Source organism: Eupeodes corollae, chromosome 1 (genome assembly GCF_945859685.1).
Source record: "Eupeodes corollae chromosome 1, idEupCoro1.1, whole genome shotgun sequence".
NCBI lineage: Eukaryota > Metazoa > Arthropoda > Insecta > Diptera > Syrphidae > Eupeodes > Eupeodes corollae.
The window spans coordinates 259,347,581-259,374,243 of record NC_079147.1 but is presented as its reverse complement, the minus strand read 5'-3'; the positions used below and the strand labels follow the sequence as shown (position 1 = coordinate 259,374,243).

Below are 26,663 nucleotides of genomic sequence, written 5' to 3'. Positions count from 1 at the left end.
TTTTTTTTGTCATTTTCTATAGCTTTATCTATCGTAAAAAATGCAAATTTTTTTTGACTTGTGTTATCTATCTCAAACATAACACTTAACATTTTTGTACATGGTAAAATACTGCCTGTTAAAAATATATTAATGTTTTAAATCACTTTAATTTAAGAACGCTTAGAAAATTGACCAATTATTATCATCTTCCTATGGGTGAAGTTTATTTAAAAAAGCTTCTGTGCCTTCCAAAAGTATTATAACACTTTTTTATGAAAAGATAAAACAAACAAGTTTTGATATAATCTAAGCAACTGTAATTTTTAAAACATAACAACATTTTTTTTATTAAAGTTTAAGGAAAACCATTTCTTTAATGACTACTTCTTATAAAATGTCCATAATTAATAATCTTATAATTTACTTTTTTAAATAAATATAAGTACAACTTTAGGAAATTAAGTAATAAACAAAATTTGTGACTTATTGGCTCTTGCTGTGTTCTAATGGTCTACATTCATGCTCCATACCAGTTCCAAATTGTAGCTCATGCTCAAAGTATTCCCGATATTGTAGCATTTTCTTTTCCCAAAATTTTATCACATCATCGAAAGTTTCATTTTCACCTCCATACTCGGCTGGCAGAAGTTTTTGTGGCACATGTTCATACAAATCCTCAATTTTACTATGTACGAAAAGCTGAAAGTAACAAATAATTAACAAAGACGTTTTGGAAAGTATAAGAAATCTTACCCGATTTTTTAGCTTAGCAGGTAACAGCGCTCGAACAAAATTGAAGATTCCGTTTGCATACCAAGGTGCATTTACAAAATGTATGCCTTTTATTCGATGTGGCAAGCCACATCTGACAAAGTCCAACATCTTTTTGAGTACCATAAGGTTCATAGAGAGCACGTAACCAAATGAAACACCTGTCAAATCCTCAATGCAAGTAAATCCTGCCACTGCTGTATTATCGTCTTCCAGAAGGTTGATTTCCAAAATCATGTACAAAAGCTTAACACCCTGATAGATAGTGTGATTTTTGAGATCGATTTTACCATGTTGTGATAGATGAATACGTGAAAGATCGCTATCGAGTACCATCGATAGGGGTAGATGGAAACTGTAAGTCAAACATAAATCAGAATTTTTTTTGACAATAAAATAATAAAAGCTGTTTGATATTACCCCGTCCTTACTAAGTCCATCATATCATCATCAACTCTTCGATTGGCCAACACTTCCGGGCAATACAATCTCATGGTTAAGTAGTTTGGTAGTTTTCTGTGTACGGTTTCATGTTTATATTTACACGCTCTTAAAAAACTCAAAATAAATTGATCTGATAGTTGGTACTTCCCAAGTTTGGGCTGTTCCGTGATCCATTGGCGAATGGAGGCAATTTCTTCGGAAATATTGTCTGGATCTTCGTTGAGTTCTGTGATGGCTATTTTTTGTAAGGCCGGATTCAGTGGACGGATTTTAACCATTTTCAAAAACCTACAAATATATGAAAACAGGCTTATATCTTAATAGTTCCGATTACATCATACTGCTTGATAGTGATTATATTACTAGAATTTCGAAAAAAGTGTGAATACCAAGTTAAATATGTTGAGCTGAAGTGGAAAAACACTTGACTAATTCTAAAACTTCAGAGAATTATGAGGAAGAAATTTCTCTTTCTTAAACTAATAGAAGACATCAAACAGATGGAATAGGTTATAAGATTCAGAAATTGAAAATGGAAACAGAAACCAACAAAATATAAAATAATATTTAAAGTGTCAAGGTGAAAAATGACAACAGGTATCGTGGCAGAAGAAGAATGCAATTAATAAATTATGATTTACTAAAAGACTTCAAGGATTAAGGAATACCAGTTGTGAAGTTTACTTTTGCTTATTAGTTTCATTTGATAATTACATATAATATACAAGATGTCATTATATCGCAAAAACAATAAAATGACATTGTTGCTATTTTTCCCTTCATTTCATGAAAGATTACACTGCCTTTGCTGTGCATGTGCAGCTTAACCATGATAATTACAACCCTGTATAGGAGAAGCTTTTGTTAATAACTATCCTGAGAAAGTCAAACATTCTATCACAATATGACGTTAAATATGCCCTCACTAGTATGAAAAGTTTAAGTTCAATAGATTAATTTTTTAATTTTTCTTGACCAAAATGGATTTGATCTTTGAATATAATAATTCGATCATTAATATTCAGTATTAAAATTTTGTATTGAATTATCTATAGAGGGAACAATTATTTTTTCTCTAATTGCTCGTACGGTAAGTTTAAATGGTTTGGAAAAATCGACCTTTTGGTTAAAATTTGATTAGTCCAAAGCGATTTAGTAATAATTTGTGGTTTATAAGGTAGGAATTACCACAGAGCAGTTCATCTATTTTATGTTCAACATAATCGGCCTTATGGCATGAACTTTGTGCAGTCAATAAGCTAAATACATAGAACGAAGATAATTCTAAAACCACAAAGAAAACTCCATGTTTGTTTTGTTTTGTTTATAAGTTTCTATCATAACAAGACTTTGAAGTATTGCCCCTAACAAAGGTTTAAATAAAATCAATACTTTATTTTTAAGGCTAAAGCAAAATACAAAAAAAAGTACAAATCCTTAGATACAGTTTAAATCTTTTTAATTTCTCTGATCTCGGATGTTTTCATTAGTTAAGAAATGACTTATAAGTCTACATTTGTTTTTATATGAAGTTTTGAGAAACAATTGAATCTAACGCTTTGAAAAAATATGTGTTAATGATAATTGGTGCTGAATCCTCAGGCCCGGATTAAAGAAAATGGGGGCTATTTCAAATTTTAGGCCCCCTAAATAGATATAAAACCCAATCAAGCCAACCCTCATAACCCAGAGCGTCCTTAACCCCAAGCGAGCCAACCCAATAACCCGGGGCGCTTGGAGTCCACGCTCTCAGAGACGATGCGGTGAGGAGTTGACACATCGAAAATCAAAGAAGCTATCCCCCAAGTGCTTCAACCCTCGATAAGATTAAGAATTTTTGATATCCGGGGCTAATTATTCATCAAGGGCTCTTTTTAACGTTTTTGAAAAATTAAATGTGTTCATTTTGCAATCGCAAATAAAAAATCGTAAGCCCGAAAGCGTTAAACCCTCATAACCCAATTTGTAAATAATCCAAAATGAATTAACTTAAAACCATCAGACCATTTCTTTTTGATTATTCAAAACTCTAAAAATTAAAAGTAACAAATTATGTAGTAGTTAGGATGTATTAGATTGAATGAGTAAGTACATATTATACATTATCAATAATAATTATTAAACAACATTTTTTTTTCAATTACATTTTTACAAAATCTTGAATGAAATCATTAAAACTAATTCGGATTCGATTGCTAAACGAGTTAAAGATGGTAATCTTTCATTAAACATTTAAGATCGGTACATATTTTGTATTCTTTTAAGGACTGAGAAAGATTTTTCTGCTTCACAATTAGCTATATGTATTGTTACGAATATTCTAAGGGCTATATAAACATTTGGAAAAACGTCAATCGTATTTTAAAAAGGAAACTTTTGTGGATGTAATTTCGTCATTTGAACGAGCTGCTCTAGTTCGTAATCTAATTCAATTTCTAAATCCTAATGATAAATTTCGACTACATTGTTAGCTTTTATTTTTACTTCATTTTCAATCATACTTAAAATATTGCAAAAAAACCGAAGATATCAGTGATTTAAGTGTAAGCTTCAACATCCCTCTTGTGCATTTATGTGAGCAAATTATCTATATTATTACAAAAAAAGTGCCAATTCTAAACTTATCAGATCCATTGAGCGTTTCTTTTTTTCCGTAGTTTAATATTTTTGTAATATTTCTTTTATTGAAATCAGACATTCCTGATTAACTTATTTGCTCAAGGCTTCCGATTCTATTTCAATTTGTAAAAATTATCTCGTGTATTTTTTAAATATTCAACCAAAGACAACATCATGTTTTTAGCTACGTTTAAATCTAGTTCCACTTTTTGCAAATATGAATTGGTGGCGTCAAATCTATTTAAAATCTCTTTCCAGAATACCAACATAGAGGCTTTTTCAAGTTTTCGATTTTGATCATCGGCTAAGCATGTAACGCATTAAAAATACAAGCAAAATTATTCACTAGAGCATTCACGGCATCTGCTCTTTTCGACCATCGAGTTATGGACAAACTCGTAACTTTTCCACTTTCTTTTTGAAATATACATTCCATCTATGTGTAGATGAACTCAAAAAATTGAACAATGTTTGTAAAAGATTAAACAAATTCCCGGATTGAATATTATCATTCACACTACATTTGCCAACTATATTCAATGAATGTCCAACGCAGGGAAAGTAAACTTAAAAAACGAACATTCATTTTTAGATACGCGTTATTCGCGTAAAGTTGAATTTTGCACACGGGAGGGTAGTGAAAAATTCAACTTTACGTACGTTGTGTCGCGGGCCCGAGGCTGCAGTCCCCCTATTAATCAGGGCCTGTGAATCCTAATTTCTATCTTATCTCTACTCAAAGTAAAAACAAGCGTTTTCAACATAATTTTATATATTTATTTTCAATATATTTCAAAATCTGATGTGATAGTTATAATTTTGTTAAATGAAGACTAACAAGAAAGTTTGATGTATGATTAATGCATGTTGTTGGTTTGTCGTGTTTTTAATAAAAGATAAATAAATTGAGAGAATATGAAATACTTATTGCAAAGTTATTTATTAATAACTTAAAACTAATACAACTTTAAATATTTAAAAATACAGCTGCGTTTCGGAAAAAAGTTCCATTTTCGGGCAACTTTTGTAAACTGATTAATGATGTTAAAATTATGCATAGGATTAGGCACACATAATGTTTTAATTTTTTTAATAAAATTTATTTGCTGGTGACAAACAAATCTTCAAATTTAAATTATTTAAGTTTTTATAATAATAAATGCAATTATAACCCAAAACAATTACGATCTTGTCATGCGTTTTTATTAGTCGGTTATTGAATTTAATTATTTTGAAATTTATTAACATTTCAAAATCTCTAGAATCTAAATAAAAATGCTTAAAAGAACTTTCGTAGGTTTTTTTTCATTCAAAATGTTGACATTTCCCGGTGTTTTAAGGGTCCTAAAATCTTAATAAAGGGTTTTTAGAGATATCTGCGTGTGTTACGTTAGTAAGTTCGTACGTCCGCACGTTCAGTAAGTTTTTTCGTAGTTCATATCTCAAGAACCAGTGGAGATAATAACGCAGAAACATGAAGAAGGGACTTTCAAAAAAATAATGGATATCCCAAAATATATTACCAATAACGTTACCGACCAAACTAATTTAATTTTGAAAAAAATCAATTACCGGTTATTTTTATAAATCAAAAAAGGTGAAAAAAAACAGTTGTCAGTTCGAAAATTTCACGAACGAAAAATTATTATCTCTAAAATGAAGAAGGATTAAGTTTTTGACAGTTTTTTAAACAAAAATAAAAACCTAAATAAAATTTAAAAAAAGTTGGTAAAAATTAATTATCGACTTTAAATTTTTTTTAAAAAATTAAAGATATTGGCTTCAAATTAATTGTGTCTTATAAAAAATATAGTTATCAACATTCAATAAAATTTTGGAAAAGATGGAGTTGAAAGTTTTTTTTAGGAAAAAAACATTAAAACTTGTCAAAAATTGAATTTCGGCACAAATATCATTTTAAAAAAAAATAAAAATATTGGCTTCAAACTGATTTAATTTTATAGAAAATTCAGTACCATTTTTATAAAAATAAAACAGTCAGATTTAAAAAAAAAAAAAAAACAGTACTCAAAATTGGTGAAGCTTGATATTCGATTCTCGATGCCTCGTGATTTGGTAAAGTTATTGACTTCAAAATGATTTTATTCTGTGCTGTATTTTATTAAAAAAGAAACGAATCTGTATTTTTTTATATAAGAAATATAAATTTTCAAGAATTGCTTCTAAAATTGGTTAAAATTGGGTCTTGACAAAAATCTCGCAAACAAACAGTTTCTTCATATGCAAAATATAGTTGTTAATTTGAAGTTAATTTTTTTGAAAAAACCAACTCACAACTTGTTTAACAAAACACGAAAACTTACAAAAAGAACAAAAAAACTGATAAGAAACTGATGACTCAAGGATTCGGAGAACAGAAAAAAGATATTAACATAATTGTTTTTGTTAAAGTTTTAGACAAATTGACAGGCAGGTACGGATAGGGAGTTGTCAATGTAAGTGGCATTCCAGCCTCTTTTTTTTTTTTTTAATTACAGAATTTCATAACTGCCTTTACTTAACCTAATATTTCACAGCATTAAAGGAACAGACTATTACCTTGGAGGAATCAGACTGGATCATGGACAATTATGTAAAAGTTTTACAAGAAGTTTCTCCTACATTGTCCATCACAGAGACCACTTACATATCATACAAGACTGTTCATACTCCAACACTAGTTCCAAATGTCGATTTTTCGAATACTTATTTATTTGAGTTTTGTCGAAAACTTATTAATTCAACTGAATTCATCATATTTTTAATATTTTTTATTTTTACAAAAAATACTCCAAATCATTTGGCATGGAAACAAAAAAAAAAGCAACCAGCAGCAATCTTTATTGCTATTAATTGTAATATTAGTATTTTGCATTTTAATTACTTTGTATTAAACAACCTTATTTTATTATAAATGCTTCATAAAAGCTCGTCTAATTACTTTAAACGATATAATAAAGTTTTGCTTCTTTGCAGTTCTGTTTTTAGATTTTTTATTAATAAGAATCTTTTGTGTGTACTTAAAGGGCTTAATTAAAAACATTATATTTATCTTATTCAAGATCTTAATAAAATATTTATTAACGACCAGGCTTAAAATACATGCAAATGTTAATCCACAAACTTTTAGGAAAATCCATTAGGAAAAATATCTTTCATGTCGAATACTGTCCAAAGATACCCATTGAAAACTTTAATATGGCTTTAATAAAGGTCAAAAAACCACTTCATATTTATTGAAGGCAGTCAAAACAGCGTCTGAATCAAAATTTGTGTGTTAAATGTTAAAGCATTTAAAAAAATAATAAGCCAACAAACTATTATCATCTTTTTAAAAGTTCACAATTTAATTCTGAGGGTATTGAATAAATAATCTAATATAGCCGCAAATAAATACAAGTCAATCATTCTAGCAAAACAAAAGAAGTGATCTTATCAGTTCTCTATTCGTTTGTATTTGATTAAACTTAAGCTCAAGGTGACTATATTTTTTAGTTTCATTTAGTGGGTGTTACGCTGCGACAGTAATTGACCACTACTTATCAAAAAAAGTACAATTTAATTTGTAATCAATTACTTTTTTGTTAAATTATAACCCCTAATCACTTTAATCGCTTCGAAAATTCAATGTTAAACTTCCGGTAAGGTATAATATGCGAGGGGCGTGCTGTATTCGTAGAACTAACACGGAAACTGTCATAATTTCTTTGATTTTTAGAACATAATTGTATATTTCTCAATAAACTCTATTTGAAAAACTGATAAAAATTGCACACAGAAAAAAAAAAACAAATGCACTTTAATCTTGTTTACTTTGATATTGTTTTAATGGAATAATTAAAAAGTAAAAATTGAAGCACTATTGCAATACAAAGATAACTCAAACGATATCACTCAAAGCGAATCAAATTTGCGAAATTCAAAAGAAACTCGAAAAGAATACAAAGTATTGTAAATAAAAGGCAGAATAGAAGAAATTTAATAAAAGAGAAAAATATACAAAAAAAGGCAGCACAAATAAACGTCTGAGAATTAAGATGGAAAATAAAAACTCACAAATCATAAAAATCAAAACAAAAACAATAAAAATTCAATAAGCCTTCATTTTTCAATAATTTCACTTCGATACCGAATCTTTTTGAATACCTCTTGGGATGGTGCGTTCTAAGAAGATGATCTTGTGATGTTGCAATTTAACTAAAGATCACTCATTAAAATATCTACGTATCTAACTTTTTGTATATAGAAAAACAGGTAACTAATTAAAATAACCCTTTTTTATCTTCAAGTAGTATAACTGGGTTAAAGAGAAAATACCACGCGGTGCGAATATGGCGATCAAATCAAATCAGTCAGCTGTTAACGATGCTTGACTCGAGACTGACTAACTAGCTTGTATTTTGTATTATTGTTTGAGAAAGATTGTTTTTCTTTTTTTTAAGCGCATTCTTTTCTGACGTAAAATATACAGAAGTATAAAGATACAGATACACAAACTGGTTTATTCGTTCTTAATGGATTTAAAGCTTTAAATGAGATTAGAGTTGGTTAAAGTTTATATTTTCAAAGCATATTTTTTGGTAAAAGATCACTACAAAAACTTTAATTGAACTTTTAAAGTAACAGTCCAGAAATTAAAGCCTACTTTAAGGACAACTTTATACTTAAAATGAAAAAAAATATTACTTTACTGCTGTTATACTTTAAAAACCTGCAGAAATTATACAGGGTTATCCATTTTGGGCTTAAAAAAGTAAATGTAAATAAAACACATAAACAATGTTCATGATACTTATTTTTTATTATAAAGTTTTTATGTGAGGTATTTTTCGACCACTTTTTGACAGTAATTTGGCGGTATCTCAGCCATAACTTGACGTGTATTGGTTCTTAAGTGCTTAATTGTTAAAGGTTTGTCTGCATGAATACGGTCTTTCGCGAAGGCCCACAAATAGCCTAGAGGTGTCAAATCGCATGATCTTGGTGGTCAGTTGATATTGCCACGACGACAAATTATGCGGAAATGTCTCTTGCAATAACGCCATATTCACTGGAGTTGTGGCGCATGTGGCACTATCTTTCTCCAAGCTATATTCTTCAAAAGCTGGCAAAGAAAAGTCGGTTATTATATGACCATACCGCTCCGAATTGACGTTGACAGTCGTTCCATCGTCGCATTCGAAGAAGTAAGGTCTAATCACAATCCGGACCAAAAATTGCACCAAACAGTGACTTTTTGTGGATGTTATGGCCTCTCTTCAATTATTTGAGGATTCTGAGAACCCCGAATACGACAATTTTGATTATTAACATACCCACCGATTGAGAAATGTGCTTCATCGCTGAAGAAATTTTTGTTCGAAAAATGCCGTCCTTCACCTCATTTCAAGCACCCACTCGTCGACGTATCTACGACGTTGTGAATCAGAGACGGATTTAGAGGTCCAGAGGCCTCGGGGCAATAAAGGAGCGGAGGCCCCCTCGCCCAAAATTATTTTCAAAATATAGTAAACCATTTTTTCCACTCGAGATTTTCAATAATTAATTTATTGTAAAACCAAGTATTGAACACACACATATAAATAAAAACGGAAAAAATACGAACGTAATTTTTAGAGCTTTTTTCGCCAAAAAATCGTTGATAATTTCGTTGGAATCCAGTTCTCGGAGTAAATCACTTTCAATGCTCAGGAGAGAAAGGTTTGATAGACGATTGTATTTTGATCCATCGTGGTTCGAAGCTTATTTTTATAATTTTCATTTTTGAAAATGAGCGCTATCCAGTGCAATTTGTTACCATCGAAACTAAATACATTCTCAATGCAAATTCGAGGCTTGAGAATGTAGCTCTGAAATTTTGATTTCAAGAATTTGGTAGTAAAATAGTTCCGGCGATTGATCTGTTCCATACACTTCACCAATGCCTCTGCTGCAGCGTGCAAATTTTTAGCAACCATCTTCTTGACGTGATTCAGGAATCCGAATCTCGAACGTACACTTTCATAGGCATGCTATCTTTCAGTAAGAGAATCGGATAGCTGGTCAATCACTGGGGTGAAGGCGGATGCTTTGTATTTTTCCTTGAGTGACAGATTAGCATTTTGTGCTTTCCCGTAATTGAGCGGATTCAACCTCACATTTCTCGTCCTGGTTCGGGTGCGTGATTGTACATATTCATTAGTATGGGATATTTTTTTGGATGCTTCCTCGTATTTATCAAAATCGTTTCGTTTGGATTCCACGAATGATTTCAATGATTCTAGTGCACGCATTGACGATTCTAGAATCATTTTCGGGTCTTTCAACATCTTTTGTGTAGCGTTGAATCGCTCCAAGATATCGTTAAAAAATGTTGCAAACAAAGCGGTTTTGAGACCATTCATCTTCTGTAGAAGGTGCGTTGCTTCATTCCTCACGATGTCTTTTTGCTCTTAATTGGAAGATATGCTGCTTAAAGCTTCTTCGAATTCCGAATTGTTGTTAACTAAGGCTTACGTAGCTTCAGTTCGACAAGGCCAACGAGTGTCCTGAGCTTTTTTAAGACTAGAAACTGGCCGCTTTTCTCCTCCGATAATTTTTCAATCAGAATTCGGTGGATGTGAAAAACGTGTAAAAGAGTTAGCAGCTGTCTTTCGCACTAAATTCAGAGAATGACCACAACAAGGTACTAACGCCGATAAATGATTTTTCTCTAAAATAAGAGCCTGAATCCCCTTGCATTTGTCACTCACGTTTGTAGCATTCCGAAGTTTCTATTGTGGGGGCTATCCGTTTGTGGCGGCCTCCGCAATCCGGCCCTGTTCTGAATGGTCAGCTGGCTTTAGTTGTTGTGTGTGCTGAACTTTATATGGATTATGTAGGTATGGATCAAAATGTAAAATAAGCCATAATGTGCCGTAATACATTACTAATTCTTGAGAACGAAAAGAAATCGACATATTATGGGTCTTCGGCAACACTTTCACTTACAGCAGAAATATTTTCATTGGTACCAGCGAAAAGATGATGCACAAGCTTTACAATATCTGTAATCAATCCAAATTCTTCACAATTTTGCCAATTGCTTGCATAGTTAGACGATTATGTAAACCATAATCTCCTCTTAAAGCCAGATAATTTAGTTTGACAGATGTAAAATTTCAACACTATAATTCTGAGCCCGCAAAATGGGTGACCAGTAATAAAAAATTCCATAAGTCTTGTATTTTTTGGCTACAAACATTTGTGTCAGATGAAAGTAATTCGTATGGAAAACAAAAATGTGAGATCTTAAAATGCAGATTGAGCCTGGCAAGTTGCTTGAAATAAACCATAATTTAATATTTTTTCATGCAAATTTTGACCTTGACTGCGCCTCAAATGGCATACTATTTCCAACATTTCGCCTAGTAGATATCTCACGAATAAATGATTCAATGTTGTCATGCAATGCGTCAATTGAAGCAGGCTTGTCTGTGTAGACATTTGCACAAAAAATAGTCTTAAGGCTTTAAATCGCACAATCTATGTGGCCAATTGACCGGTCCCGAACCTGAAATAAAATGTTCAAATGTTGTTATGTGACACATTCTTGTTGAATCCACAGGTCATGCAAGTGAAGCTCTTGTATTTTCAGCAATAAAAAGTTGGATATCATCTCACGATAGCGCTCATCATTCACAGTTACGTTACGATTCGCACCATCTTTGAAAAAGTACGGTCCAATGATGCCACCAGCCCATAAACCATACCAAACTGTGACTTTTTCTGGATGCATTGGTAGCTCTTGCAATGCTTCTGGCTGATATTCACTCCAAAATCGAAAATTCTGCTTATTTACGTACCCATTGAGCCAAAAATGAGATTCGTCGCTGAACACAATTTTTCGGTAAAATGCGCGCGAATTTTCTTAACAGAGCACGCATTTTTATAATAACATTCAATAAGCAATATTGCAAGCGTTGTTCGTTTCAAAGACGATTCATGGTTAAATTATAGACCAAATTGAAGATGTTTGAAAGTGAAACAAAACACGAAACGTGCGTCAGCTGTTAAAACCAGTGTTGCCAAAAAGATAATAGCTAAAAATCACCCTTTACATATTTACATATTTGTTTAATGCAATTAATAAAATATAATAAAAAAAAAGATAATAGCTAAAAATTCACCCTTTACATATCATATATTAATTGATCTTCTTGATCTTTTATTTGTTTAATGCAATTAATAAAACAAATGTATTCATTTCTAATTTTTAATGTTGCTCTGATCTTTTACACATAGATCACTAGGAAGCTTGGAAGGTAGCTCTTACTTAGTATATCTTCATTTATTTCATAGTTTTAGTTGTTCGTTGCTCTGCCATTTAAGCCTGTCAAACTCAGCTGTTATTTGAAATGTTTAAATATATTGTTGTTCTACGCTGCATGAGATATTTTGATTGTTGTTTTTTATGGTTTGGCAGTTGAGAATGTCAAACTATGTTGACATTTTTGTTCATTAAGATTTGGCTATTCATCATGAATCTTTTACTACCTGAATAACTCTTCAAAATTTTGTAAATTTGACCTCATGTAATAACTACACAAATAACAAAACAAGAGCATAATGCCAAAGATCTTTGGATTTAACAACTTTACATTTTTTTGCATGGCCTAACAAAAGACCAGTTTCTCATTCTGGGAATCTTTTAAAGATTAAAATTTTCATGATATGATTCTTTAAAATAAAAACTAAATTTCTTCATAAATTTATCGTTATGTGTGTTTAATTTAAGATTACATTATAACTCCAAAATTGAATGATCCTTTAATTTGAGTTACTACATTTGACTATTTGGCGGCTACAATAATTTGTTGCTAAATAAATTAACTTAACTCTTATTTTTTGCAATGTAAAAACATTTTATCAAAAATAAACTTCAAATTCAAAACATTTTTAAGCTTAACGATAACTCGGCCTAATTGTCTAAACATTATAAACAAAATATTAATACTTCATTCTTTTAAGCATAAAACTTAAAAAATAACTGTTCTACTATAACCTATTCTCCGAAAGGGGCCGGCTGGCGTCGTCGTCGTGTGCCAATTTCGATTTTATTTAAACATCTTGCTCACAGGTTTCCGGTTCAATACCATATTTTAAATCATTTTGAAAGTAATCTTTATACTTTAGTAGTTTGGTCTCCCAAAGCTTAATTATATCATCAGTTGAACCAATTTCTCCTCCATATTCTGTAGGCAGGTATTTTTGGGGTACATGAGTGTACAGATCATCAAGAGTCTTATGAATAAAAAACTGAAAAACAAATTGTTCGAAATGGTAAATGTTAAATTATTTAGTTCTATTACAAAAAAAAAAACATTTACCCTTTTCTTCATTTTCAAAGGTAGACTATCCCGAAATAGACCACTTAGACCATTGATAAACCATGGTGCATTTATTATGTGAATTCCTTTGACTCGATATGGCATACCAGATCTTATGTAGCCCATAATTTTTTTTAGAACTCCAATATTCATAGCTACCATATGACTAAATGATAAATGTTGATAATCTTCGATGAATGTAAAACCTGCTACAGAACTGTGATCATCTTCGAGAAATCTTAATTCCAGCATCATAAAGAGCAGTCTAAGGCCTTCGTAAGGACTAAATTCATTTAAGTTGCTATATTTTGAAATTTGTATAAGAGATGAATTTGATTCCAGTGGGATTGGAAGCGGAAGATGTACCCTTAAAAGAAACACAAAACAATAAATTATAGTAAAGTTAAATTCACAAAATACTTTTTTCAGCATTTCTTACCCGTTCTTTAAGATTTCAATCAATTCCTCATTTACCATTCTACTGGCAAATATATCAGGACAAACCTTACGCATTGTCATAAAATTTGGAAGTTTTTTCTTAATGAGGGAATTATTAAATTTACATGATCGAAGAAAACTCAATGTAAATTGATCAGAAATCTGGTATTTCGAATTTCCTGGTAATCTAGCTACAAATTGTTGAATTGACTTAATTTCTTCTTCATTTTTTCTATCCTCACTTTCGTTCAGTTCAGAGGTTGCTATGTGTTGGAGATCTTCACTTAATGAACGAACTTTGGAGGTCATTTTTACAAAGTCTTCTCTGCAAGAATACAAATTTAAATACAAATTTCAATCAAAATCAAGTAAATTGAAAACGAATTTGTCCTTTTTAAAAAATCCTTCACAAATTAAGGCTTTTTGGTACAAAGAAAGAAGACTTAATTGTTGATTTTGGCGGCGTGGTATCAACCCAATTTCTCATAAGAGGTAGATATAAATTGTATTGTATTCAAATGAATAATGAAATTATTTAATCATAATGGCAGTCAAAGTCTATGGTTGTTTACCTTACGGCGTGGGTTATACACTTAGGAGGGGTGGTATCCACCCAATTTTACAAATTTTACATAAATTGTTTTTAAATTTACTTACTTACTTAGGTATTTACTTAAGGTGGCGCTACAGTCCGGGATGGACCTGGGCCTCAACCAACATGCGTCTCCAGCCAGCTCGGTCCCTAGCTAGCTGTCTCCATATTCACACCCCAGGTTGGTTGAGGTTCACCCATCTGAGTCGCGGTCTTCCTCTGCTGCGCCGTCCCTCGGGATTGGATTCGAAGACCTTCCGGCCTGGAGCGATGATGTCTATTCGCTCTACATGAGCCATTTAAGCCGTTGGACTTTAATTCTGCTAACTAGGTCAGTGTCGCTGTACCCGTACAGTTCGTCGTTATATCTTCTGCTCCATTCTCCATCTACCCGTACGGGCCCAAAAATCACCCAAAGAATTTTTCTCTCGAAGCATCCTAAGACGCTCTCATCTTTCTTTGACAGGGTCCAGGCCTCAACGCCATAAATGAGAACCGAGATGATGAGTGCCTTATAGATGGTGATTTTAGATGCTTGAGAGAGGACTTTACTTCTCAATTGCCTTCTAATGCCCGATTTCATAAAGAAACCCTTAAAGCACTTTTATCTAAAAGTTTTTTAAATTTTATCAGGCCTTTAAATTTTGTCAGTTTCACCAAGCTTAAAATGGGAAATTTCAGGGATATTTTTGTTAAAATAGAGTCCTCTTCACAACCCTGTAAAAATAAAACTCCTTTTTTCTTTCTATTAACTGAATTGTGTGAGAAAAAAAGGGAGAGCATTATATGTTGAAATAAATGACAAGAATCGCAAAATACAACAGTATAAACTACTTCAAAATAAAAAAAACAAGTCAATATCATCATAGTCTGAAAATGAATTCTTGTGAACGTGGAATACTCTTGAACGGCGAATAACTATATGTTCTTCTTCTTCGTCAGATGAAGATGACCAATCTAATATTCTAATTAATAATTAAAATCATAAAAATGATATTCTAAATATAATAGAAGTGAATTGAATTTGTTTACCTATTCATTCTGTATCTCCAAATATTGAGAATAAAAATTTTACAAAACAAAACATCAGCCGTCAATCTGTCATATTCATTTTTTAATGACACTTTTAAAATTTAGTGAGCCAAAAATGGGCATTTAGTTTTAAAAGGTGTTTAAAAGCTTGTTTACTTTAAAAACGCTTGGTGAAACCAAAGTATCCCATTTTACAGTTAAAAATCCTGTTAAATGTTTAAAAGTTGTTTATGAAATTGGGCATAAGTCCAAAGAAGCAGCGATTTGCAAGAGTTATTCTTCGTTTGATTTCAGCGCTGGTGTCGTTGTCTGCATTAATAGCGGTGCCTAGGTAGACAAAGTCCTTAACTACCTCAAAGTTATATCTGTCCATGGTGACGTTTTGTCCAAGACGTCGTCGTTCAGTGTCCTTTTTTGATGACAGCATATACTTGGTCTTGCCCTCATTGACCACTAAACCCATCTTCTTCGCTTCCGTCGCAATGCTCAAAAACGCTCCACTGACATCACGCTTTGATCTTCCAATTATGTCAATATCATCAGCGTATCCGAGTAATTGGATGGATCTTTGGAAGATTGTGCCTCTAGTGTTGACGGTTGATTTTTGCACAATTCTTTCCAGAACGATGTTGAAGAAGTCGCATGACAGTGCATCGCCTTGTCTAAAACCTTTTTTGACATCAAATGAATCGGTAAGATCTTTTCCGACCTTGATAGAGCAGCGTGCATTCTCTATCGTCATTCTGCACAAACGGATAAGTTTGACAGGGATGCCAAAACTAGACATTGCTCTGTAGAGCTCTTCCCTATAGATGCTGTCATACGCGGCTTTAAAATCGATAAAAAGATGGTGGGTATCGATTTGAAGCTCCTGGGTTTTTTCCAAGATCTACCGTAGCCTGATTATTTGGTCGATAGTGGACTTTGCTGGTCTGAAGCCACACTGATAAGGACCAATCAGGTTGTTGACGAATGGCTTCAGACGTTCACATAATACGGAGAGAGAGGATCTTGTACGCAATGTTAATGAGACTGATGCCTCTGTAGTTGGCGCAGTTTAAAGGGTCTCCTTTCTTATGTATCGGGCAGACTATGCTGAGATTCCACTCATCGGGCATGCTTTCTTCCGACCATATTTTGCAGATGAGTTGGTGCATGCTCCCTAACAAGTCATCGCCTGCTGCTTTGAATAGTTCGGCAGCGATGCCGTCAGCTCCAGCAGCTTTGTTTGACTCAAGTTTAGATATAGCTATCTTCACTTCGTCAATGTCGGGTAGGCGGAATTTTTGATCTGCGTCGCCTAGGTTGAGTGGTTCTTTCTCCCTTACAGAATTCGGTTCGTCATCGCCGTTATATAATTTGGAGAAGTGGTCTTTTCATATTCTCAGCATCGACTGCGGTTCGACTACGATGTTCCTTTACAGGCATGGGTTCGTGGCTGGTACCCCTGGGAGGTTTTTTTTTACCTTTTTTTTTTAAATTTAGGAACCTCATTCCTGTTGTGATATCCCTCTATCTCCTCGACCGCGCGCTTCTCATGCTCTCTTTTTTTCCATCTAAGAAGCCGGTGTTCCTCTCTCCTCTTCTGCTCGTAGAGCTCGCGAGCAGCTCTGGTCCTCCTGTGCATGCGCTTGCCGGCATTTGTCGTGAAACCAGGGTATTCGCTGTGGTGGTCGTGTGAATCCTAGATTTCAGAGGCGGCATTTCTGATGGTTGCAAAGCAATGTCCCCTTGTAGATATTGAGATGACTGAACTGCATACTATAGCTATACCAGAACGTCTCACCCTGCAGCGAAATCGATCAGCCTGAATCCGTTGTCGGAGGTGGTGTCGTGCAGTATCTCCCGATTATGCCACCAAAGATGTCTTCTCTTCCTAGCTTGGCATTAAAATCTTTTAAGACCATTTTAATGTCATAGCCAGGGCACTGCTCATATGTCTTGTCCAAGAGCTCGAAGAATATGTCTATGGTGTCTTCATCTTTCTCCTCTGTTGGGGAATGCGCGCATATTAGGCTTATGTTGGAGAATTTGTGTAGTGATTGTAGTTATGTGCTCGCTCACACTGTTGAAACTCAAGACTTGTTGCCTGAGTCTAGTTCCAACAACAAATCCACACCCAAATAGACGCTGTCTTTATTCCCGGTAGCAGTCGCGTTAGTATATATCGCAGTCTTTTAGTTTGCGTTTGCCCGGTCCATCCCATCGCACTTCTTGGGTGGCGGTAATATCTGCCTTGCCGCAGTTTAGAACTTCCGCTAAGGTGTTCACTGGAACTGTAGACGCCACCGTTGATTCTATCTCGAGAATTCGTCTGCTGCCATCTGGATAAGGAGAGGTGCCTTATTGGAAACACCTCTCCTCGTTTGCTGCCCCCAACAACTTTCCACTGGGGTTCACGGCGGGAAGGTTAGAATAGGAGTTGATAGACAGAGGTAGGTTTTGCGAAGAACCTGTGGACGCTTGTGTCCTCTTGAATGTACATGTCTACAATTGGAACATATGTTTTAAAACTAGTTGTTTTTAATTCAACAGTCGTGGTTCCTTTTACTTCAAAAACCTAAGCAACAACTCTAAAATAAAAAGAAGTTGCATCTAATAGTACACTAAGTTTTAATTTTTTTTTCATTTTATTTGTTTTTATCAATCAAAACTGAAAAACAAATTTTCAGCACGAATATTATACAAAAAAGAGGCTGCGATGCGATACGATAAATTTTTGATTGTAGGTTTTCGTGTTTTGTTAAAAAAAACTCATTGAAATTGATCTTAAAAACTACCCACAATATTTTACTTATGATGAAATAGTTTGATTTCAACATCTATTTTTGTTAACGAGATTTGTAGTCGTTAAACAATTTTTACCAATTTTTGTAGCATTTTTTCAAAGTTTTTATTTCTTATACGTCATTTTGAACAATTTTGAGTAGGTTCTATTTTTTGTAGATTTTAATTTTTATTAAATAACTGATTGTTGGGTTTTTATAAAAAAATGTATTCAATGTCTTAAACAATATTTTCTCTGAGATAAAACTATTTTAAAGCCAATATCTCAAATTTTTAAAACGATATTTGAGTAGAAAATCTTTACCAACTTTAAGTATTTTTTTAAAAGTTTTTTATTTTGTATAAAAAACTGTAAATTTGATTTTTCTCAAAATTTCATTAGATATCAAAAACGTTATTTTTCGTTGCATAAAGTTATTCTGGTGATAAAGTTAATTTTTGTTCGTAAAATATAAGAGGCGACAATTATTTTTTTTCCAGTTTTTTTTGGTTTATAAGAAAACCGTTAGATGATTGAATTTTGTTTCCAAAAGTATAATTGTTTGGTATAACTACACAATATATAATATAAAATTTAATTGAAGTAACTAGCGTTGTTGGTTCGTGAGATATTTTGGGTTATCGACCCACTCGAATTTTTTGACAGTCCTTTCTGCATTTAATCAAAAATGCCAAAATTTTCAATTTGACAAAGTGGATTGATTACAATAACTTAATATGTTAAGTTAAGAAACTGATTTGAAATTAAGAATAAGCTTATATTTCCATGAATACAACAGTTGATACGTGGTAAGATTTCCAAAAAAAACGAAAGGCGTTTTTTTTTAAATAAAAAAAATGCTGAAAATCGGAAAACTAATTTTCGACTCGATTATCTTCGAACAAAAAAGATTTTTACTTTTATCCTATGTAAAACACTGTTGTTATTATTTGGATCTAAATAAATAGTAAAGTTCATTAAAAATTAATTTTCGACTCAAATATCTCAAGAACAAATACAAATATGGACTCCAAACTTATTTCATCTCTTTGTTAATAACATTTAGTAAAATTTTATAGAAGGTCTCATTGCAAGTGTTTTTGGAGTTACACAAATAAAAGTCAAAAATATTTCGACATGATTGAATTTCATTTTTGATTGCATTTTTATTGAAATCTCTTAAACGACAAAAAATATTTATTACAAATTTTAAAGGGCACTATTTAAAATCATTAGATTGGTCCTCATCCCAGCTTCTTTTTCACATTATCGTCTCCTGTATGATCTCAATGCAAGTCCATATTTTTATATAATTCATAAGTTCACTTCAATGCAAAGCAGTTTGGTATTAAATATACTAGCTTGGAAACTAAGAGTATACAAATATTTCCCAAAAGTCAAAATTCGTGTCAATATCAAAAACACAAATGTTTAAATAAATTTTTCTAATGCTCAATGACGTAGAATTATTTTATTTGAACTGTTATCATAAACACACGCTAAGTAAAATAACAAAAAAAAGTTCTTTAAATAAACCAATTTATAAAACAATCACGTATGTATGTTTGTTTGTACATTTGTTTGTTTTGGCTAACATCAATACCATATTTGAAATATTGGTAATAAAACAATCGAACTTTCATATTTGTTGTTTATATTACACAATTCATCGAAACTGTTTGAGAAGAAGAATGGTTTTAAACTCTTTTAAATATCAGATCTTTTTTTAAGAAAACATTTTCCTGTTCTCAATCATCAACTTCTTTAATTTTGATAACTCAGATAAAATGGGCCACATTTCAATACGAGGTTAAAAATATTGCTTTTTTTTAATGTTTATGAAAAGTATAACATTTATAGCTAACCTTTGTTTTGGGGCACTTAAAACTCGTGACAACTTTTAGTTTCAAAAATGAAAATAATAAATTAGAAACAAATCGAATAGAATAAACTTTTTTGTTTATTATTTTGTCACGACTAAAATACTAATGTTTAAAGAATACCTACATAAGTTGAAGAAAGTCAATTATCAACCCTCACCAACTATACTGATAATATGAATTTTATAAAAAATGAATTGAAGTGGTAGGTACCGATTGAAAGTCAAAACATATTAACATATGTTCATACATACCTTTACGAAAATACGGAAATAGAGATAAGTATGATAATATTGCTAGATTTGAGAACTTGCGATTACTTTTTTCAACGTATACTTTAGAGATCTGCTAAACAAGATGTTTTAGTTTTTTTTTAAGTTAAAGCATATTTTTAAGCGCCTTAAGATATCAAAAGTCACTTAATAATTCTTAGAATTTTTGATTTTTTTATATTCCAAAACAACTCTACCAATTTTGATCAATATTTGTATACTCCAAACATTCTAAAACTTCAACCAAATTTGAAGAATATTTAGAAGATTATTGAAAAACAGTATTTCACAAAAAAAAAAGGGTACTTGTCATATAAAATTTAAATTTTCAAGTCCTGGGTGAAACCAATAATTCTAAGTTACATTAGGGTCTTTAAAAACTTACATTGGGGGGTCCTTTTTTTATTAAAACCAAATCGCCTATGGGACCTTTGAGAAAAATCAAAAAGTAATGAAACTAAAATTTAACCTGTTAAAGTCGAAAATGTGAGGTAAAATGATGTTAAGTAGCTTTTTACTTTTTGAACTTTTTTTTTTTTACCATTTTAGAACATGTTAAAAAAATTATTCTAAATAAAAAAAAATAGTCATGAACAAAATTTTTGATTTGGAGGAGTTAAAAATATAATTTTTGATGAATTCTCATATTTTTTAAACACTGCAAATAACTTCCGGTTGAAAGCTATTGTAGTCGGTCCGATTTGTCAAATTGCAAAGTTTCAAATTTTGCAATGTTGCATCATAATTTGAATATAAATCAAAAGGGTTTTTAAAGAGATGTCTGTGTGTAAATCGTCCTTATTAAACATTCAAAGATATCGACTTAAAATATATTAAGCTTTACAGATAATATCACCAAAATACACGAAAACAGCCAATTGGGTTGTTTTTGAAATTTAAGTTAATTTCAAATATCTTTTTACACCAATAATGTTTTCGTTCGTAATGAATAGAATTCTGAACAACTGTTTTAAATCACACAAATTTATTACCAAAAAGAGGCTGTGATGCGACCCACACTGATAACTTAAAATCCCATCATTGCTTAAAAGTTTGTAGGTTTTTGTGTTGAGTTAAAAAAAGTTGTTAGTTCAATTATTCTTAAACATTTTAAAATTACCAACAATATTTTTCATATAAAGAAATTGTTTAGTTTGAAAATCTAGTTTTGTTAAATACATTTTTAGTCGAAAACAAATATTTACCAATTTAAATAGCATTTCTTGGATTTTTACAAATTGAATGAATGAAATTAATTTGAGAGATATTAAGAAACGAACATCAATTTTTACCAGATTTGCGTAATATTTCTTGTAGATTTTGTTTTGTATGAAAAGATTTTGTGTTTAAAGATTTAAAAAAATATTTTTAATTTTTGAAAAGTTATTTGAGTCGAAAGTAAATTTTTACCAAGATTTAATATTGTTTTCTTGTTAGTTTTTTATTTTTTGTAAAAAAACTGTCAATTCGATTTTTTTCAAAATTTAACTGAATGTTTACAACAATATTTTTAAATAGATAAAAGTAGTTTAAAGCCAATAACTCAAAGTTTTGAAAAAAGATATTTGCGTCGAAAATACATTTTTACCAACTTTTATTAATTTGTTCGTTAAGGTTTTTATTTTTTTTTAACTGTCAATTCAATTTTTCTCAAAATTTTTCTCGCAATTTTCTTAAGAGCCCTTCCTGGATCTTTCTGCCTTATTATCGATATAACAACATTTAATTGAAGTCCATATCTCTTCTGGCTCTTGAGCTATGGACCACGAAAAAACGTCGCAAACGTACGGACGTACGTACATAGGCACGCACAGACATTTTTCTAAAAATCTTTTATTTCGGCTCTAGGGACCTTGAAACGTCGAGAAATGTCAAAATGTTCAATTTGACAAATCGGACCCATTACAATAACTTCCTATGGGAAGTTAATAAAAGACAATTTTATGAGCGCATTATCTCGGGTTGTGAAAGGGCCTGTAAGTTAGCCTTCGGGATTTCACGATTAAACACCGCTGGACTATTTTTATTCGAACCAGCCACGTGAGATACTTACCCGAAACGATTTTTAAAACATAGTGGCAAACCCTTATCACTATAATAATCCTAAATCCTTGAACATATAAATTAAATGCGTTTAAATATTTTCTAAAAAAAGACACATCTTTAAAACATCCTTAATATTGTAAATTAAGTCCATTGAGAACTAAGGCGTAGTGACTTACAACTCTTAACCATTCCTGTGTGCGAGTAATGTTGTCCGGGATGGAGGTGATTTGTCCATTCTTGTAAGTGAAAGTACCCGTGAAAAAACTTAAGATAACACAGCAGGGATTCAAACAAAGACTTTTGGCACGATAGTCCTACACATTAACCATCACGCCACGGGTACTACAAAATTTATATAAGTAGCAACCCAAACATTTTACCAACAAAAAATTATATTATTTCCAGGATAATATTGAAAAACAAAAAATAATAAGGTCATCTGGTGTTATTTTTAGATTGAACATTTTTTTGGACCCTTTTTTTTATATTAAATCTTGGAAAACAAATTAAAAATGTTTTAATCTTGGTTGCAAAAATTCTTAAAAACTCAATAAAGTTCAAAATATTCACGCATTTACAATTTTTTTTAAAAAAGCCAAACAATTTTTTTTTGAGTGGAATAGGTAAAACTTTATTTCAACGTCTCATTTTCAACTAATCCACCTCAAGTTTTCTAAATGATCCTTCTAATCCAAAAATGGATTCATTGCTTCGTTTTTCCCCAATCCTCAATTTTTCATTCACTCCATATTTCACATCTTCTTCGAAAAAATCCTTATAACGAAGAAATACTTTTTCCCAGTGTAATATCGTATTTTCCAAACTCCCGTTTTCGCCTCCATAGTCTGTAGGTAGATATTTTTTGGGAATGTGCTCATAAACACTCTCCATGGACGAATGAATCATAAACTTAAAAATAGGAAAAAATAATAAAATCGTTTGTGATTTCAATGTGATTCTTAAAATACCCGATTTTTAATACTTTTTGGCATGAAATTCTTAACAGCATTGACAATATACGCAGCTTCTTTACACATATTGACCAAATGCACACCTTTTATACGCAATGGAGCTGCTTTTTCGCAAAATATTGCCATTTTATTAATTATTACAAAATCAAATTTGAGAATTGTACTCAATGACAATGATGACATGTCAACTACAATTGTATAACCTCCAATACAAATATTATCATCTTCGAACAATTGAATATCGAGCACTTGAAGATGTATCTTAAATATCTCTTCAACGCTAAATTCATCAAAATCGATGTGGGAATAACGAATGATGTGTAAACGAGATCCATCAGTCCCCAAAGGTTCGAGAAGTGGAAGAAATGGTCTAAAATACAGAAAGAAAACTGAAATAAGAATTTTAAACATTGATGTAAACGAGTATTTGTATTTTACCCAAGCTTGACCAATCTCATAGCCTTAGAGTCAATTTGCTTGTTTAGAAAGAGCTGTGGTGAGAGAGTCTTAATGGTGTAATAAAGGTCTATTTTCGATTTGGTCTTTTCCAAACTGAACTTACAACCTCGAAGAAATGACAACAAAAATTGATCGTCAGTTCTGGCATTGAGATGAGGTTGTTTTTCAATCCAATCACGAATTCGGGAAATATCTTCTGGAATACGATTTTCCACTTCGTTTAATTCATTTTGAGCTTTTAACTTTAGTTCAGGACTAATTTGTCTTATATTCATGTTTTTTTTTTCAGTTAAAAATGTTAACGTGGATTTTTAAAAGCGAAGTAAAAACTAATTTCGTCTAAGGCTTACTACTGACTGAAATAATAGCAACAAAAAACACAAATATCAAATCAAGCAAAAGTTTTACCGAAATACCCATTATAACGATATAATGAACCAGGAATGGATAACACGACAAAATAAGTATTAAAAGTGTTTAAAGCGTGAAAACGTGGAGCTAGAAATTCTTGTTGATTTTAATTGTAAATAAATTAACTAAACGTTGAGCAGTTGACGTCTAATTTAGATATACAACCAAAAAATATACCAAAAAGCTGAGTTTTGAATATATTATTGCAGCAAACCTTTTTTACATTCCTGAAAAGCGGCTTTAAAATTTAAATATAATTGAAAAGAGATCTCTAAAAATGATAGGAGATCGATTTCTTTGCGAGACATTTGCTTGTCTTAAGCACCGCGCGCCGCAAGATCTCATGTCTATCATAGTTTTATAGTTATTTTTATAAACAATGCCTTAGCGAAACAGCCAGTTGTATTTCGCCCTTAAATAATTCAACAGTAATACTCGTATTGTTACGTATGCCCATAAGTTTACTCTTGAGCCCAATTTCGCACGCACTGTTAAGTACAGGATTTCTTTCTACACCTTTGACACAGAGAATTCCACTAGCGTAATATATAGAATTCTTTTCCAAGGATCACTCAACAGTAAAATTGGGAAACCACTTGATCAAATGAGCATCGGTGGTTTGTGCAAACATGTTTTTCAAAAGAATAAACTCTTATTTCAGAACGAACTAAGATAAATACTTAAAAACTAACTTTTGACTAAATTTTAACTCTTTATCACAATTGCTTTTTAAGATTCTGCACCCCAAGAATAGCCTTAGAAATGTTTCTGTCTGACTGACTTACAGATCAAAAAAAAGTAAGCCTTATGATTCTAAAATCTTTTCTACTTTCCCGATTGTGAATGATTCCTTGGTGAAACAACACACACATCGCCTACTATGAAATTATACAAAATATAAAATAATCTTTCTAGTAAGTTCAATAAATTGCCAATTTACTTCAGCTCAAATAAAAATAAACGTATTTTATTTAAAACATTTAATTATGCTTCCAATTCATTCAATCGACTTCTAATTTCCGAAACGATCCATCCAACCCAAATAAGGATTCCGAATTAACTTTCGTACCAATTCGTAATTCTTCATTCGTTTTGTACTGATCGTCCTCTTCGAAATAAGTTTTGTACTTGATCATAAGTTTCTCCCAGGTTTCAATGCAATCACTCATACGTCCATTATTTCCTCCATATTCTTCCGGTAGATATTCCTCGGGTACTTGCTTAAAAAGACTCTCATTGGAGGAATGAAGCATCATCTGTAAATTCAATTTATGTATTTTCGACTTTGCCTTTGATAATTACATATTTTTCTTACCCTTTCTTTGATTTTCCTTGGCATAAGATAATGAAGTATTTTCAAAAATGTTAACGCTTCCGTTGGAATATTTATAAAATGAAATCCCAATACTCGAAACGGCATAGCTTTCTCACAAAAAACAGCTAGTTTCTTACCCAACACAGGATCAAATCTGACAAGCCAATCCAATGTAGCGTTTGACATGTCAACAACATTGACAACTCCAGCAATAACAGAATTATCATTTTCCAACGCAAGAATATTGAAAATTCTTATTTGATTTTTAAAATGATCAAGAAATGAAAACTCAGTGTGATCGGTTCCAACAAAGCGTGAAAAAATAATACACGGTCCATCAGCTCTTAATGGTTTTGGCAATGGAAGAAGAGGTCTGTGAAAAAGTATTTTTTTAAATGTTCAATATTTGGTATTTGTTTTAATTCAAAATACCCAAGTCTTGTGAGTTTCATTGATTTCGCAGTTATTTTACTATTCAGAAATAATTCAGGTGAAATACTTCTGAAGGTGTAGAAATAGTCAATTTTTTGTTTTGCCTTTTCCAAACTGTATTTACAACCCCGAAGAAAAGTCACTAAAATTTGATCTTCTGTTCGGGTTTTCAAATGAGGTTGCTTCAAAATCCATTCACGAAGTACTGCAATATCTTCAGGGATTCTTTTTTCAACTTCGTTAAGTTCAATTCGGGCTTTTATTGCTAATTCGGGACAGATTTTTCGGATATTAACCATTTTATATTAAACTACTTAGAAAGACCTGTAAACCGAACAGTTTTTACAATAATAGGTTAAGGACTGATAATATGTAACTTCTGCGTTGTTAGAGGTGCTTATTTACTTTTTCTAAACTTTTAATATTCTTTGAATGCACTTCATTTCCAGTGTTGCCAATTTCTTAATATATTGAGGCCTTTCCGAAATATTGACGAATGTTAAATGTTTCTATAAGGAAAACTTTTTAAAAATATTAAAAGAGCTGAACAAGATATAAGAGTTTACAAATTAGGTTTATAAGAAGTAAATAAGTGTGTTTCTGAATGTCTAAGCTACACTTTATTTCTCCCTATTTGATAAAGGTGTTACAACAGTAAAGGAAAATTTTATCTTGCAATCATTTGTCAGGAGTTGGCAACTCAGTGAAAAGCCATTTATAAATTCTATAGTTTTTGTTCGACTCACCACGAACTCATAGGCAAAGTATTGCAATAGGCAAATTGAAACTGGGTAGTTAAAATTTCTTAATGACTTAGTTGAGCATGAAGTAAATTAAACGCTTCACTTCAGTATTAGAAAACTATACACAATTAATTTTAAAAGT

At 31.7% G+C, this 26,663-nt stretch overlaps 2 protein-coding genes across 2 annotated transcripts; both read right to left on the bottom strand.

The window, feature by feature from the left end:
• Positions 1–297: 297 nt before the first annotated feature.
• On the bottom strand, positions 298–26,141 carry LOC129950087 (uncharacterized). Its single transcript, XM_056061892.1, has 13 exons — positions 25,779–26,141; positions 25,347–25,719; positions 25,042–25,287; positions 23,600–23,862; positions 23,159–23,531; positions 22,854–23,099; positions 13,603–13,931; positions 13,164–13,530; positions 12,901–13,092; positions 7,873–8,009; positions 1,174–1,485; positions 736–1,108; positions 298–681 (listed from the first exon to the last, which is right to left on the bottom strand). The coding sequence occupies exons 1-13, from the start codon at positions 26,075–26,077 to the stop codon at positions 466–468; spliced, it is 3,726 nt and encodes a 1,241-aa protein (XP_055917867.1). The 5' UTR covers positions 26,078–26,141; the 3' UTR covers positions 298–465.
• Positions 22,809–24,019, bottom strand: LOC129940147 (alpha-tocopherol transfer protein-like). Its single transcript, XM_056048400.1, has 3 exons — positions 23,600–24,019; positions 23,159–23,531; positions 22,809–23,099 (listed from the first exon to the last, which is right to left on the bottom strand). The coding sequence occupies exons 1-3, from the start codon at positions 23,893–23,895 to the stop codon at positions 22,845–22,847; spliced, it is 924 nt and encodes a 307-aa protein (XP_055904375.1). The 5' UTR covers positions 23,896–24,019; the 3' UTR covers positions 22,809–22,844.
• Positions 26,142–26,663: the final 522 nt, after the last annotated feature.